The 18609-nt window shown below is 30.4% G+C and overlaps 1 protein-coding gene across 4 annotated transcripts in view; it reads right to left on the reverse strand.

Annotated features, from left to right (window-relative positions):
* BAZ2B (bromodomain adjacent to zinc finger domain 2B) overlaps positions 1–18609 on the reverse strand; it is a gene marked incomplete at its 5' end in the record, with an annotated part of 102514 nt that overhangs the window by 40584 nt on the left and 43321 nt on the right. For 2 of the 4 annotated variants that reach the window (XM_084235176.1, XM_084235177.1), the window contains 8 exons: positions 790–855; positions 2065–2091; positions 2328–2372; positions 3735–3800; positions 5437–5502; positions 9295–9356; positions 9463–9555; positions 14580–14790. In XM_084235176.1, the coding sequence (XP_084091302.1) occupies positions 790–855; positions 2065–2091; positions 2328–2372; positions 3735–3800; positions 5437–5502; positions 9295–9356; positions 9463–9555; positions 14580–14790 (636 nt within the window). The remainder of the gene's footprint in view (positions 1–789; positions 856–2064; positions 2092–2327; positions 2373–3734; positions 3801–5436; positions 5503–9294; positions 9357–9462; positions 9556–14579; positions 14791–18609) is intronic. The other 2 variants (XM_084235178.1, XM_084235175.1) reach the window with 1 other exon arrangement.

Below are 18609 nucleotides of genomic sequence, written 5' to 3' on the forward strand. Positions count from 1 at the left end.
ATGATAGTTTAAGCCAGAGCTGAAGCCCAAATACTGAAATACAAGGTTAAAGAGTGTCATTTTCATTAATTCTCATATATTAAATGCTCATCTCATTTGATGATCCTATAATTCTAGGAGGTAGAAAACTTTATCTTAAAGAAGTAAAGCAAGTTGTTTCAGAGCCACCATAGGAATCTGAGTATCTCAAACTCCAAAGCCCTGTTTCTATTGGTCATAACTCCAATTCAATTGTTTTAATGAAGAACACATTCTTTTGTAACATACATTTAGTCTTTAACTTATTTCTATTAAATTTCAAAGTTTATTTTGAATTATAGTTCATTTGGACTCACATCAATGATTTTCATATTGTGAAAAATCTATTAAAAGTCTATTTTAAGGGAAATACTCAGGTCTAGTTTTAAATGTATAATGCTACACAGAATAATTTTGAGGGGAGAAGTCCATGGTTAAACTGGTTAGTGTTTGAACAATGACAACAAAGGACTTGTCTACGCATGTTGTAATATTGTGGAACTTTGGTTACAGTAATAAATAGCTACATCTACCCAGCGAATGCCACTTACTACATTAAAAGATAACTTTAAAAGCTTAGCCAAGAAAATTAACACACAGATTGGAACTCTTCCTACATTCTTTTATGTACTAACACTTAGTAACTATCTCCAATCTTTAAGAAAGCCAGTAAATGGTACGCTGAAAAATTTATATTTAGAAGAGCCAAAGTCTTAAGAAAAAAATACTAATTTATGAGAAGGTAATATCTTCCTAGAAATATATACTTACTTCTGCTTTTTTGCGAGCTTCCATAGCTTTCATAAGCATCATATGTTGTCGCCTTCTCTCTCGTTCCTATTAGGCCAGATAAAATTAGGAAAATAACTCAACCATAGTTAATAGTTTAATTTTCAAATAGAAAAACAAAAAAATCCAGTATAGCATGTTTAGCATTTATAGACAAGTCACAGTAAATACTAGATATAAGACAAAAATGGCCAGTCTGTGCATGTTTTAGTTTAGGTTTAGAAAGCAAATACAAGAACAATCAAAAGCAAAAAGGTAAAGCAATGAACATGGAGACAGTGTAAACAGAAGCATACAAGATTTACTTATGGTCAGTTGTGATGCTCCTTCAAAAGCTGGCAGAACAAAAAGCATAATGGTTGGCTGGAACAGGTCAGTTACCTTACATCTGCTATTAGAAAAACCACAAATTCTCACTGTAGCCAATTAAACTAAAGGTTTTATTGTTCATAAATTTTTAGATCAGGCAGAAAATTGAATTATAATCACTACACTTCACAGTTTTAGAATTAGTCATTTTTATTTCAAGTATACTGTCATTTTGTAAATCCAATAAGCCACCAATAAATTTGAAAGCTTTTCTAATGGCTTTATACCAATTTTGTCAAACTAGTTGTGGTTCATATACCAACACCAATGAAATGGTATATTCCTATTTACTGATGTCTACCTCTTGATGAGCCATTAAAGTCACAAAAGCTGCACCAAGGGCAAAAAGGTACAATATAAAATAAAGTAAGAACTAGCTCAGTTTGATAATCTCATTTTAAAGTGAAAAACTCACATATTGTAATATTTAATCAAATCTTTACGGTATATTTGGTTCCCCCAAAGGGATATTTCTAAAATTTGTCTATAACACTAAAATATATTTCATATCCTCTCATCACCTAACTCAAAATTCCCATTGTATTCAATGGCAGTTTTGCATCTAGAATGATGGGAGAATATGGCTCATAATTGTATCTAACTGTATAGAGATCCAGCTTTCATTGTGACATCAGTAATGTAAAATTTTAGAGTAGCCTCAGATGAGGCTTATACATTCAATGAGGCTTATACATTCAAATCTTGGAGATGTATCATATTTCTTTATAGACAGACAAGCAGATGTATGCAATGCACTGTGCTGTAAAGCCATGCAGCAGTATGTAATATGACAGCAGCCAGTGCTACACTTTATGCATTGCTATGACAACCATATCACAACCAAATCACAATGCGGTGTTAGATGTACAAAAATAAACATACCCATACCATATCTAGTCTATGCCTCTCCAACTCCTGGTAGAAAGAGTTGGCACAACATTATGAAACAGAAATCACAGAGTCATGAAACCAATTTTTAAACCCCCCAAAAGACACCAATACCAAAGCAAGGCAATAAACTGTAAGATGAAGGAAAAACTTAAGCAGGAATCTTATTGGAAATTTTTAAGAAAATATTTGGAAGATTTTCCCCCGATTTAAGAAAAATAAAATGCACATTTCAAAAATTGTAAAACTATATGTATACAGACCTGATGTTTCAGAAGAACAGCTTGTTGTCTTCTCATTTCTTTTTCCTTAAAAATAAGAAACTTTTAATTTATGATTTTTGGGTAAGATTCAGAACATGTTACTAGTATTAAAGACTCCTTTTCTGATATTCTAGTCTTCTGTTAGGGTAAACCATTTGAAATTGCAAATATTAAATCTCTTCTATTTGTAAATGCAATTTCATTTGCTTCCAATACCTATACAAAAACAGCATAACAGTAAACATTTCAAATTAAAATGCAATGACCTAACAGCACACTACAAAGGCATATTCACTGAACCAATTGGATAGATGATTAGAGTGTATTAGATACAAATGGCATATTTATTTTATTTAATACATTATGGCAAAATCTTCAAATCTAGCTGATTGAATTGATTTCATTCTGAACATAAATGTCCATACAAACTCTGTAATTAACATTTGTATAATTTCTATATATTCTGTATGAATAAATGTGACACAAGACCATGGGATCAGTTTCATGTTCACCTAAGATTCAGGGCACCATCCCAAAGGTGCAGGGCTTAATGCAAACAATTCTATGAAAGTCACCAATTTAAATATTTTTTTAAAAGATAAAATCCAGATGAAATTAATATTAAAGGCAGCACTAAAAAGAGTAGAAATCTAAAGAACAAATAAAGAGAACCTATGTAGAAAATATATACTTCAGGGCATTATAAGATATAGTTGTGGCTCTTTCCAGAACCAGGGGGATCATTCAGCTGACTTTTTTCAGTAATCAATTACCAGAAAAAGTAAAAGCTTTACTTTCACTTTTCTGATAACTGTTTAGTGATAATCATAAAATGTTGTGAGGGTGGGGGAGGGTACACAGGGGTCCCCAACTCTTTTATGCTTCATGCAACAAAATAAAAATCAAAACATTCCCAAACACTTGAAGTTACAGTAATTAGTAATGGCTAATTTTATTATTGGTAAATACAAGTTTATGTTTCTGTAGGCTTTTCATTTTTAAGAGTTAAGACAAGGGCTGAATATTAACAAAAGTTCTAATTTAAAAGGAGAATCAGATTTGAGACACAGTTTGAAACATAAACATAACGACATAAAACAGCTTTGGGGAGATCATTCTTATTCAGCAAAAGTATATACAGGTTTTATGTAATAGTTTCCATTTCTGATTTTCAGCTATTTAAAGAGCTCAAAGAATCACATGAAACCTGTATAATGAAATAAAAATATATATATACACCATATACATACAATAAAAGCACACATTATACACATGTTGGATCTGTGCTAAATATTTTTTTAGATGGTCATATTTTGAGTACAGCTATTGTTCATATAATTGATACTGTTATAAAATCATAGTTTTTATTTTGGAAAAATAAAAACTCTGATTCTCATCTAAACTAACCTTTATTCGTTTCTCGGCCTCCAATAATTTGGCATTTGCCGCTTCTTCCTTCTTTTTCTTTTTAGCCTGTGCATGCAAAACAGGTCTCAAAGTCATGCAACAGTACCACTACAACTTGAAAATAATCTCAGACTTGAAATGGAGCTACATGCCTCACAGGTACAAAACAATATGTAACATATATGTAGACAATAACAGATTTTCGACCAATTTATATTGTATTTAACATACTAATTTCATTTCTAATCGATAGGTCAACATTGAGATACATTTTTAAAAAGTTAGTTTTTCTTGTTCAAACTTAAAAGTTTGAAATAACTGAGTTTATTTTACCGTAAACCTTAATCGCAGGAAAAATTATTTTGTCATGGTTTTTTTTTCCTGCTTTTCAAAAGTAAAGATGACTGTAAAATAATTTTTACAGGATAGATTTTAACTAATAAATAACTTAGTTTAAATCAGTAATACAAATGCATATGTCCACTATATTTGACATTATGTTTTTAATACTTTTAAAATATGAACTAAAGAAATCCCTTATTCAGTTGATTTAAATATTAAGAAACATAATAAATCTAATTTTTCATGGCTGTATACATGCATTAAATTCAAAGTTTTAAAAAATACAATGGAATCTCAAAATATTTCATGGAGTACATATCAAGATAACACTACTAAATTTGAGCTCTTTTTACTTAAAAGTCATTATCCAGTAGTTTTATAAGTATCTGGTAGGTACTGTCAATTCACTGTGAGACAAAGATATTTTCAGTGGGAGAGAGGGGTTTGAAATAGATAAGAGAACATATGTATATCTTTAGAAAGAAAAATCTACAACAAAAAAAAACCTCAGCTGTCTGAAGCCCTCAGGGAACAAGTGTTCTATATAGCAAATAAATAGTTTATTGAATAACTGAGTGGTTATAATAATTTTAAACATGAAAAGTTCATTTTCACTGTTTTGGATGGAAACAATTTTGAGACACATGCCTACTATACATAGTACACTAAACATAATTTGATTTTTTCTTGATGACTTTATTCTGAACAACTGATGTTATACTGCAGAGTTCAAAACAATAATGTTGTTTGGCTATCAAGGTATTGAAAATTGCTAGCTATTCAACAAAAAGATTACACATTGTTGAAAGGATTTTGAATTCCTGTATATGTTGGTTGGAGCATCTCTGTATTTTTCCTAGCTATCTTTGGTTATTACTTCTGCTGTTGCCAAATTATGTCCTCTGGCCCTATTCTATCAACTTGCTGGGAAGAAGAGCATAGAAGAAACCAGAAAACCAAGCTTAAATTAAATAAATGTTTTGACATTTAAGTTTTACTTTTGCTTTTAAAACGTTTTATTTCTAAATTTAAAATGTTTAAATTAAAAGCAAATATCTGACTATAAGTCCTAATAACTTTCCTGAAAGTAAAGAATACAAGTTTTAACACGTGAATTTCAAAACAACTATATTGGCAACTTAGAAGTTTCCCTGTTACTTCATTTGTCTTTTTTCTTGGGTTTTTACTGTTAGGATTAGAGATTGCTAGTTAAGGTCTTACTCTACGCATTGTGTTTAAAAAGAATTTCATGGACACAGTAATCTATGTAAGTGTGAGAAAATATACATGAATTTTTTTTTTTTGGATTGTAAAATGTATAACTATTTTATTTTAGTTATATCAAATTTAAGAATGCTACCTCTAGAATTTGCTGGGCTCGAAGTTCTTTTTCCATTCTGATTTGTTGTATTCTCTTAATTTTTTCCTGTAGGGAAAATTAAGATAATTTTGTTGATAAACTAAATTTCTAGGTGAAAAGTATTTAAGAGGAATCGAATAAATTAAGATAGAAGTATAGAATCACCAAAAGTTGTCCATGTTGAATATAAAATAATTATTAACTTTAACATTACAAATATATATTCAAGTTTTAATATAATTTTATAGAATCTCAAAACAATCTGCAAAATACAAATGCTAAGAAAGTGTACAGAAACCAGATAAAATAATTTGATTAAATTCATTTAAGCCTGCAGAGTATTATAAATAGTTGAAATATAAATACTACTTACTTTGAAATAATTGAAATAAATGTAGGACATTATAGTAGAAAAATAGTATATCAGAAGTTATAAAATAAGTAGGGGGAATGTAATGTACAGTAGGGTAACTATAGTTAATATTGCATTGCACATTTGCTGAGAGTAGATCTTAAAAAGTTTTCATCACAATAAAAACAATTTTTCTAACGACACTTGGCAATAGATGCTAAATACATTTATTGTGGTGATAAATATGCAATCTATTCAACTAATGTTAAATGCCACTGACAACTTACTAAAAATGTTTAGAAATATATATAGTGACAAAGAATAGTAATGGATAAACAACAATTTCCATAAGACAATTTTTTAATTCACAATTTTTAAATTTTTAAAATTCACATGAATAACATGACAATATGACATTGCTTTTAACTACAATAAGCCAAATTCAGAAATAACCTAACATTATTTAAAAATAGATTAATTATATGTTGACATTCTAGGAAATGTTGACATTCTAGGGATTTTATATATTGACATTCTAGAGATTTTCATGAAATAACTGGTGTTTACAAATTTAATGTACTTGTTATTGTTTTAGAATTTAAGTGATCTAAGGTGTGATAAGACTTTACATTTTGATTTTAAAAAATTGTCTCATGCTATGTGCACATCATTAACAATTTCATGTTCATAAATCCCTTTGAAAGCTCAAAATTGGTACTGAGGAGAAAAAATGCAGTTTTCAAAAAAAACACTGAAATTTTTGTACTTGCAAATTGTATTTAAGCTAGGATTTCCAGCCCAACACATTTTATGCTGCTGTATATTACAATTCTCACTCCAATTTCTGAATGTTTGCTGCAACTTTTGTAGCTATATTTTAATATGTTTTTAAACATTTCTTTTTCGAACACGATGCTAATTCCTTGCAGAGGTCTACTACAATATAAATGAAATTTCTAGAATTATTACTTTTATTTAAGAAGATTGATCACATTCTATTATTTTGCTGTTGATGTTCCTGTCTTGGTTTGGAGTATTAATTATAGCTTGCAAAAAATAAAAACCCAGATAAATCTTTTGTTTCATTTCCAAGTTTTTGATAAGGTTGTACTTGATGTATATTTGAAGCAATTATTTCTTTAGAGCTGGAATCCAAGTTAAGCATACTATTGATTTAATTTTTCTGCTTTTGTCAATCACAAGGATATAAAGTGATGTGTTCTCAAGTTAATAAGTCATTCATTATTCTCTTAAGCACAGAGATAGTTATGGAATCTTGGAAGTAAATACATTCACTCTAGTGCTTGTTTTTAATAGTACAGAGTGATTTTTATATATGTACACATATTTTGTCATTCTGTGATTAGCATTAGTGGAGATAAATCTTATTTATAAATTATTATAATATAGTTAACCTTATAATATTCAGCACCCAATCACTGAACTTTATATCAAATATCACTGAACACTTTATACAAATATCGTATTTTTCATAAAATAAAACAACATATGAATTGAAATTGTCTTCTTTTTAATTAAGAAAAAAAGTAAAGTTGTTGGAGGGTAAATATTTTGCTAAAAAAAAATATTGATAGTAAATATGGAGCTCTGGTCAGATTACAAAGCCTTTGCTCCTTCTGCTTCATAACAATGTTTCTGAGAGCTACAGAAAATTGCCTGGGATACTCTGGAGATATGTTTGGACTACTAGGTGGAAAAAATAACCCAGAGGATGAGTACGTGCAACTTTCTTTTCTAGATCTAATGCTTACTTTAAAATAAGTATTATGTTTCCCACTATGTGAGTAGATGTAAGGTATACTTAGGCAATAAGGAAAGTCAGGTGGTACTTTGAGACTAGCCTCAGATAAATATCTTGATGACTCTCTAAGATCAGCTTATTTGCATTAATGTTGCTGGAACCTTGGAACTCAACGCTTTACTGATAAGCAACAAAGACTATGTACACTTAGCTTGCAGCCACTTGAAGACTAAGAAATCACAAAGCTGAATTTAGAGTGTTGCTGGCATTTGATGGATCACTCTCTAGCCATTAGGAAAGTACATAAGCTATAAAAATGTGCAACAGAAACAATACTATTTCATTTAAAATGAAATATGAACTTGTTTTACCTATATGGGTAACATGCAGTAAACCTTTACTTTAATAAATGCATTTATTATTAGACTAATGTCTAATAAAAGACTGCTAATATCTTTAGTGGTCACTCTTAAGAAACTGAGAAAGGAATACAAGTTTACAATGACTAAGTTATAGTAAAAGACTAGCATACATTTGGTGTTTTATATCTATCTTTTAAAAAATGAACATTTGTTTTGTGCCAGGCACTGTGGCTGGTACTTTACATTCAATCTCAAAAAGCTTCAAAAAATGTAGTTATTTTCTTTTATAATAGAGGAAATAGCAATTTAGAGGTTAATTAACTCATCTAAGTTCACAAAATTACTATGTAACAGAGTTAATATTTAACTCTAGTCATGATCCTAGATCTTTAAACTATACACAACAATACAAACCAATGTTACATCAATGAAATAAATTAACTCTAGGCTACCTGACTACAAACTCTAAATTCTAAATCCAAATTCTATATCAACTTTTTAATTATACTGCTTTAGTTAATACTAGAAGGAAACTTACTTAGCAATAACATCAAATCCAACCCAATCTGTTTATTAGCAGTTATTTCTATAAGAACACAATTGACTTCATTTCACACTCAGAAATGATTACTTGTTTAAAAATGTTTAAAGATAGTAGTTTCTTCCATTTCCTTTCTGTTTTAATGGTTACATGAAGAGAGTAATTCATGCATCATTAAAAAAACGATACATATCTTGTCATGACATACTTTGCCAATATGAATATTAAAATCACTTCATCTACCTATACTTAATTTTTAAAACTACATCAAGGAGGAATATTGTTATAATATTATAACAGAGAATCCTGGGAATGCTGAAATAATGCCTTCATTATTTGCACCAGTCATTTTTCAGTAATTATGAAATTATCCAGAAGTATATGGGGGAAAAACTATCCTATAGATTTTGAAATTAATTTTTCACTAGTATCTTACATATTTTAGAACAACAAACTTTTCTTATAAAATTTAAAAATATTAGTAATGTCCTTTATTTACTGATAGATTATACTTTGAATGTTGTTTACGAAGATAACTTATGTTCATAGTCTATCAGGATGTTAAAAATACTTATACAAATTTACTGCTTAGTAATCATTTCCTTAAAAACTTGGAAGTAGAAGACTTGGCTTAAAAATGACGTGAATTTTAACTAGTATAAGATGAAAGCTTTCTAAATAAGTCATATAACATTAAAGTGAAATACAGTCATTTCAAAAATCAAAATGAAATAAAAACTTTAAAAATGAAATAAAATGAAAATGAATATGTATTTATAACACACAAATAGATGTTAAAATAATGCATGTTCTAAAAATCAGGTCCAATGCATAAACGTACCTGTTGTTTCATAATCTTTATCTGTTCTTTTTGCTTTCGCTTCTCCTCAGCAGCCATTATTGCTATGATGAAAAACCAAAGCATAGACATCAGAAAGGAAATGAGAAGTCTCCTGTGAATTCTCCCATACTTACTTTGGAAGTTTATGTTTTCATTTAAATCACTCACCTTGTTGTTTTTTAGCTTCTTTGGCAACCCGAGCCTGTTCTTGCTTTTGAAGTTTTCTTAAAAGCTTTATTTGGGCTGCTTGCCTGGCTATTTCTGAAAAACAAAAAATTTCAAAGCATATTATTAATAACTTTAGAGAACTGCTAACTTAAAAAATAATGACATGTGAAATTGACATCATAATAAAGAATGTCATTTTTAAGAAAATTTCCTAAGGCTAGATACCATGTTGGAGAATGATGTGGCAGATGTCGTGTACATTTTTCCTAGGAGCGTCTAAACTATTTCATCAAATAGGAATCCTATATTAAATGATGCTTCTCTTAATTCTCAACACAGAGACTAGTTTAAGTAAATTTTTTCACATTTCATGTAATTTCTACCTAGTATGAAAGTAGCTGTTAATATGTAGCTTCACTCTTAAAAGTAATGAAATATATTTTAAAAATCCAAATAAGCTAACACAAAGTTCCCCAAGCTTAGTATTTCATTCATCTGAATAAAGGAAAAGTTCCTGAATCTAGTGATTTTTTTTTTATGAAGGAAAGGGATTAAATCTCCTAAATAAAAACATCATAGAATGTTAATGAGTTTTAAAGACAACCTATTTCTCATAAGTTTTTAAGGACAAATGTATGAAGCCATGTTAGGTTGCCATAATTAATGGCCCAAATCTACATTTGTGTCTCTACCCATGCAATTTGTTATGTGATGTTGCTGTTCCTCTCATGAAGAGGTGGAAAATATTTTCTACTTCCATGTTTCTGAGCCACGTGATCTTCTTTGGCCAAAAGGATGTTAGCAGTAGTGATGCAAGTGTTTTTGTATGCTTTCAACTTTTCTCCTGTGCTTTGCCCATTACCATGAGGACATGTTTGGGCTAGACTGCTGGAGTGTGGGATACTTGCAGCTAGCTGACTCCACACATCTGAACAAGTCCAGCTGACATCAACAGAGATGCCTAACTTAGCTCCAGCTGATTCTATCTGTACAAACAATTAATGCTTAGTACACCACTGAGGGTTTGTGGTTGGCTCTTTCCCAGCATCACTGTGGCACTAGGTAACAGAAAGCATGTAATGTCATGCTTTTTTCTGCTGGCTAATTTGGTAAGTATACTTCTATTAAAGTGGTATATCACTTTAGAAAAGACTGCTTTACTGTACACATTGTTTTAAACTCTGTAGTAGAAGAGTTTTTTTAAAACCTATATATTATATTCATCAATAAAAAATATGATTGGGTAACATGTGAATCATTTGTGCTCTAATAATATCAACCATTTATTGAACTGTATTAAATTCACACAATCTTATTTAATCTTCATAGCAACTTCATGAGATAGGTAGCATTATGACCAACTAACAAATAAAGTAATTAAGGCTGATAATAGCAGAGGCAAGATCTAAAACTAGGTCTTTTGGACTCACGATATATATGGTACAACTTCCAAATTCCTCTAGGATTTTTAAGAAATCAGAAAGCCTTGAGGTTTTAGAGGAGAACTTAACTTTATGTCAACGTGATAGCTGAGATGAAGTTGTTTACTATGCCTGATTCTCTATTATCAAGAGAGAAAAAAAGGGAATTGGAAGTAAAAGGGTCTAATTTTATCTAATAAACTGAAAATGTTAATGAAAAATTTTAATGGTAGCTGATACTAAAGTATTTTTCCAATAATTTTCAACATTAGGTTATAAATATTATCAAAATTTTCTGAGTCATATAAAGGATGTCCTGTTTACTAAGTCCTCTGAGAAATAAAAAGCTAACAACTGGCTTGCATTGATAAAAATAATTGATAATAATAATATACCTGAAGGACAGTATGTATTGACAGGCTATGGCATCTTACATTCTGTGCTATATGAAACAGACAGGTGCTACTTAATATTTTAGAAAACTTGAGATATTAATAATACTAGCGAAGTACACACAGGTTTACTTATATAGGTTAATTTTTTTTCATATCTCAGATTCTTATTTGTATTCTCTGAGAAATTAGAGCATTTTCATTTCATAATGCTTGGATGTACATTTATTTTAGGATTATGAACTTTTCTTTAAATTATGTTCAGCTTTTCATTCTAGTTGAATCACAGTGAGATAACACATAGCAGAATCTTCTAAATCCCCTCACATAACTCCAGCCTTTAATAAGATGTCTTTCAGAAATAAATAGGATAATAGGGCCTGACTGGTGGCGCACGGGTTAAAGACAGCGCTATCAAGCTATTGCCAGGCACTGCAGCACGAGTTCTATCCCCAGAAGGCCAGGAAGCAACCCACATGGCACAGAAGACCTCCCCTGTCTCGCCCACTGCTCCCCTCAGCAGTGTATTTCACTAGATATACCTGTTCTGCTCCCCACTCTCTCCGGTGAATCCTCACACCCCCGCACCTCTGGTCTACACCCCAGTTCTTGTATGCATAAATAAATAAATCTTTTTAAAAACTAGGATAATAAAGTGATTAATTCCTATAACCATTCTTTCTCAAGAAAAAACATGCATATTATATTCCATATACTTATAAGTAGTAATAAACTTATATATTTTTACATGTTTAATATTCATATACAAGCTAAGAAGAACATTATGTACACAAAAAGCAACATAATATAATAAGAAAGAACTCTAACAGAATACAAACTAATCTGAAACCTGTAGGCTGTAAAATATAGAGTACAAGTTGAATGATTAATGTCTGTGAAATAAAATTTAATTTTTGCAAATGATAAGTTGATATTTTAGATACTATTCATACCAATGATATTTGTATAAGCTATGCAAAACATGCATGAAGACTCAAACCTCTGGGAATCAGTAAATTTCAAATTCTTTAATTTTAAGCAAGTAATGCACATTCCCCAGTATCATACGTTCTTCAGCAAAGTCAGTGGTTTACTGAAAATACTAATTTAAAAACTCATCATATACATTTATGTCTGTTAATATATTTGTTTTTTTAAACCTTCACTAGTAAATATTCAGTGCAGATGAAAACCTTAATAGAAACCAAGTCAAATTATATTAAAAAATATTTAAAATACTAAGGCAGAGAAACAATTATATAACATTAAGTTATATGCCAGGCAGTTAACATACATGCCACTGGTGGAAGTATGAATTGGTGCAAACTTTTTGGAGACCTTTTTACCTGCTGTCTCCTCAAACTGAAAAATACACACAGCCTTTGATTCAGAGATACTATCCTAGGATTTTATACTGCTGATACTGATACCTCAGATAGTCATATCTCAGCATTGTTTTTTATAGTAAAGATCAAGAAATAGCTGAAACAGTTATCAAAAGAGGCTGAATAAATGAAGACTAGTAAATGCCATACACAGACTGTTACTTAATATTCAGCCATTAAGAGCATAAAGTTGATTTATAAGTACAATATGGAAAGATGCTCAAGATAAATTAAGCAGAAAAATTTCAAGCTGGATAGTATTTTTTATTTTAGAAATCAAAAAGAATATATTATGTACAGATGTATACATAAATTTTTTATACACATATGAGTATGTGTATAGGAGTGTATGCAAACATTTCTGGATAGACTAACTGGAAAACTGCTATTAATGATTCCATTTCTGAGTGTCTTTTAAAGAGAGTAGAATGAGTGTCTTTTATTTGAAAGCATTCTGTTCTATGAGCTTTTGTCATGGATATGTGTCTTATAATAAAAGCAAAGCAGTTACAAAGAAATCAATATTATGACGGTATTTATAATAGAAATCAGTCAGGCTTCTCCTCCAGAAAATGCCCATGAAACAAAGTAAAATTGTGTTAGCCTTTTAAGTCAATTTTTATTATTCAATCTTTATTTTTACATTGAAATACAGGTTTACATATATGTATGTATGTATATATACAGCAAGAACTCTAACAGAATACAAACCAATTTGAAACGTATAGGCTATAAACATGGAGTAAAAGTTGAATGATTAATGTCTGTTTTGTTAAACAAAATTTAATTTTGCAAATAATAAGTTGACATTTTGGATACTATTCATACCAGTGATTATTTGTATTAGATATTCAAGACATACATATGTAATATATATATGCTTGTGAATCATAATACACCAACATAGATATTAAAATACATTCAAACAGCTGTAGGAGGCTTCATATTTGTAACTAGTAACTTAAATTCACAGCAGAACTATTTTATTTTGGTCAGCTTTTTCTGTGTCAGACATAACATGGGACTTCATGTTGATAATTTATAGTTTTGAATCAAAAATACATTTGAGGTAATTATTGTCACTTGACTGCTTATTAAATAGATACTTACTGGTAATGTTAAAATAACTATTTTTGATTTAAACATTAGTTGGGCATTTTAGGGCCTCCCTGGTGGCGCAAGGGGTTAAGATGCAACCTATGATTCTATCCGCAGCCACTGCAGCATGAGATCGATCCCCTGGCCAGGGGGCTACGCACATGGCTCAGCAGACCTCTCCTGACTCACCTGCTGCTCCCCTCAGCAGTGTATTTCAGTCAATCTGCCTGTTCTGTTCCCCACTCTGTCTCTGGTGAATCCTCTCACCTCCTGCACCTCTGGCCTGTACCCCAGTAGTTGTATGCATAAATGAATAAATCTTTAAAAAAAAGCAGTTGGACATTTTAAACATTAGTTTAAACTAAAAGACAACTGTTGTCTTTTAGTTTACTAAAAGTTTAAACTAAAAGACTGGGGTTACTTACCAGTAATTGGAGTTCAATTTACTCCAATTTACTCCACAGATCCACATATTTTGGAGTAATCCCTTGTACCACCTCAAGGAATCGGGAGCTGTTAAAATGAGAATTTCCAGAAGGTTGGCACAACCTTAAGGCATGTGCCAAGTGCTGGTTCATTCCCTTTCTGTGCAAGCCTTAAAGCGTATTACCCACCTTTGTAATCCTAAACACACAGGATATGATGTATTCACAGGTATGGGTCTTGAAAGAAGCTTACCTAATCAAAGAATTTCAGTTACCATTTTAATTCTAACACAAACATTCACTTTTTAGGCATTGAGAGCAGTGTCAACCACTATAAGTCAAGAAACCTAGTACTTTTTAGTGTGATTACTAAATTTCTGGTACACTGTTTCTTACCTTGGGCTTGCAGTTTTCTTAGTAATTTGGCATCTGTATTATCTAGAAATTCAGCATTGCCAACATTTGGAGGTCGACCCTTGCGACGCCTCATCCTAGATTCTTCTCTTGCTCGCTGTCTATCTGGGTTTGGTGGTCGTCCTCTACGGCCTTCCATTGCCCTGATGTGGGGAATAACATCCTCTTCTTTCAAAAGACACCACTGCATTCCCTTTTAATGGAGATTTTATAGAAATAATATATTATTACCAACAAAATAAACAAAAGTGATCAATACATTGGTAAATTCATAGTCACTTAAAAATTTATAAAGTAGGCACAAACTACTTAAAAATTTATAAAGCAGGCACAAACTTTAGACATTTTTAAAATTATAACAGTTGATGGCCTTCAGGATAGCTTTCATATTATTAACTTTAATAACTTCAATTTTAAATACATATAGATTTATAGTTGTATCTATAAATATATAAAGAGTTATATATCTGAATCACCAAAAAAAGTCAAACCTGGATTTGATTAAACATCTAGACTTAATTACTGTAACTTTACAGGAAAAATAGAATGAGAAGTGATTATTAAACTACACAGCAATATCTAGTCTGTAGGAAATTCTACAAATTACCTAGTTTCATCAACAAATTTTAGGAAGTAAAATATCTGTGGGAAGATTAAAAGCCTTAAAATATATATGAAAAAATTCGAGTGTGGGTTTTATCTACTGATTCAAATAAACAAGCTCCACAGAAAATTATGACAATTGAAAAGTTGGAAGAGGGACTGAAGTTTAATAATATCATGTATTTTAAAGGGTGATAATGGTACTTTAGCACTCTTAGACAAGAGCCCTTACTTTTTAGAGATAGAAAAGGAGGAAATATTTACACATAAAATAAGATGCATAAGATTTGCTTCAATAAGTTATGGGAAGGGATAGGGAGAAAGCGGTCTCTGTAAAACATACTGACTATATGATAATTTCAAAAGTTGATGATGTGTACATTATTGTATCTACTTTTGTGTATATTTGGGATTTTTCATTCTGGATATACTGATGGAAATACATACATCAGCATCATGGTAATATATTAAAGAAATGATACTGCTCAGTGCATAGATTCATTCTAAGTCTGATGTTCATATGTGAACCAATACAAATAGTGTACATTGTTATATTAACTTACTTATAGCACAAGATAATATATTCAGATATAGAAAAGGTATCCTCTAAAAAAATAATCCTATTAAGATAACTGTTTTACCATTTTTCCTTTTGGAAAGAAAAAAATCTTTAATTATGAAGATTAAGGAAACTAACTCCAATCAATTAAAAGCAATCGAAAGTTCTAGAGTCACATTTAATGTTATGATTACTAACCTGGAGCAAGGAGTCTAATGAGCATTGCATTTAATGGTTACTACAAATATTACTCCTGCTATCAAAATGGATGACAGCTATATTCTAAGTTCTAAGCACTGTGGTTTACTCCAGGCATTGAAAATATTTTATCTACCTTAATCTTTACAACATTTTGCTCCAATATGGTTAAGTATTGTTGACTTTACATTACAACTGAGGGTATTCTGGCCCAGTATGGTTAAATAATTTCCTGAAGTACAGACGCAATAAGGAACAAAAGAACTATGATTTGAATGCAGGGTTGTCATTCTCTAAAATTTGCCTCTTAATTAACCATACTTTGTAAGTGACTAAACAAATAATCAGCTATGAAAAGTAAAGATTATATATAAGGCAAGATTGAGTCAGAAAATAATGAATACAGTTCATATTTACATGTTTAAAATTATATATACACACTCATTCCTTTCAGGAATTATGTTAAAAATAATTTTAAAAATTAATTCTGGATAAAATGAGAATTTTTTGCTGAGATGTCTAATCAAGTCAATAGAAACAATATTTGTGGTAATGCATTTTTAGGTGTTAAACCACTAAGAAGGAAACCATCAAAAACAATTTTATATTCCCCAGCATGGCAAGATTTTGATTAGTTTTGGTTTTCATTTTTCTATTATGCTCTTAGGCATAAGGCAGCATGCATCACATAAATTGAAAAATATAAAAATGACATTCATGACACTTGGAGTAGAATAGAGAGACTAATAAAAGAGTCTATAAAGGCATCTGCATTCGGTTTTTAAAATGTCTTAATAATAATCAAATCAACTTTTAGCCACGATTTAAAGTATGTGATCAATTTATCTCTTTATACCCAGTTGTAATTTTTACATAGCTATGTTTTTATTCTTAGGAAAATATACCCATGTCAACCAAGGAATAGAACACGTTTGTACCCAAAATTAAGCAAACAAATATAGTAACATAATTAGTTAATTATGTCATAATTTTTCCCTTCACAACTGTAAAGTAGTTTCTAAGGGAATTGCATATATTGGGCAACATACAATGCCTTTTGACTCCTGGACTTGAGAAAATGAGAAATGGATTGCTATGGAAATCTGAAACTTACACTACAGCTTTAATTCATTGAGCAGACAATATAATTATGGGTAAGGGGAAAAAAGTATTTTTCTCAATAAACTTCAAGAAAAGTAAATATAATTTATAATACTTGATTCATATAAGCTTTTTTTCAATTAAAAATTATGCATTAAAAGAGCTAGTTTATTAATATTTTAATTTCTAAGACTAAGATAGTAAATGCTTCCTGAAATACAATTATAGTGAATATATATAAAATATATTCACATATATCTTTATATATATATATATGAATAAAATATAAGGAATTATTACTTACCAAACTGAGTTTTGGTTAAATAACATTCAATAAATTTAACCAGATTCAAATAGTTAATTTTTTTCACTACCATTCTCTTAGAAAGGAAACTTTTAGAATTCTTCTAATAACTGATCTATTAAAAAATTTTTTTTAGCATTTCATACCCAACATAGGCCTCTTATATATATTTCACATTACAGTAGAGTAAATTATAAAGCCTAGAAAAGTAGGCCAGAGTTTCTCAAAGAAACACAGGATGCTAAATTACCCTGCTAGGAGTCTAAGAAAAATATTAAGGAACAAGCAAGGCAAGGGCATCAAATACTTTTGACATAACTTGACATTTCATATTTTAAGAAAAATTAAGTGGATTTCCTTATACCTATCTCACAGTTTAATACTTCTATTTTTAAGGTAATTTATAGTGTCAGAAGTAGGCAGAGTGAGAGTTTTATATACTATGAACTTCTCAGCATTAGGAATTTGTGATCTACTCTAATCATTCTCTAATAATATTGTGTACTGAGTAGTACTTAAAAAGATGTGAAAGAGTAAGAAATGCTGGTTGATGGGAGCCATCTATTACAAACAGTTGAGAAAGATGTGGCTTGATAAAATTGCTTCCATAATGCTCACGATGTGTTCCAGTTACTGATAGCAGGTTACCCTGTAAGAGTGATCACTTTTAAAACCTCCTTTAGGCCCATAACTGAACACAATTAGCCTCCCAGTATAGGCCCTTACCTAGCCATCAAAAATCCTACCTGGTAGATCAGAGACATAAATTTCCAGACTTTTAGATTTCTGGTACTGATCTTTCATGTTCTCAGTGTCCATAAGTAGCATTAGGTGTGACAGTTAACAGCAGAGTTGAATTAGAACTCTGGTTGTTGACTCTCAATCTTTTGTTCTTATTTGAAATAATTACTAGCCAAGGACTGCTTTGCCAACTTTATAGTAAAGTCTCCCCTCTGGTTGTTGACTCACAATCTTTTGTTCTTTACTTATTTGAAATAATTACTAGCCAAAGACTGCTTTGCCAACTTTATAGTGAAGTCTCCCCTTCTTACTCCTTATTAATAAAACCTTGATTTTAGTTGGACAGCACTGTGCTTAGTGTTATATCTTCCCTAGAAAATAGGCTTCTCTGAGTCAGTGATCATAATTTCTATATCTTTTGTACTCTTCAGTTTTTCTATGAATACTAACTTTTCCTTGAAGCTAATATTTCAAGTTCATTTCTATAGCCAACAGGTTCACAATTT

Source organism: Talpa europaea (assembly GCF_964194135.1).
Source record: "Talpa europaea genome assembly, chromosome: 1".
Taxonomy (NCBI): Eukaryota; Metazoa; Chordata; class Mammalia; order Eulipotyphla; family Talpidae; genus Talpa; species Talpa europaea.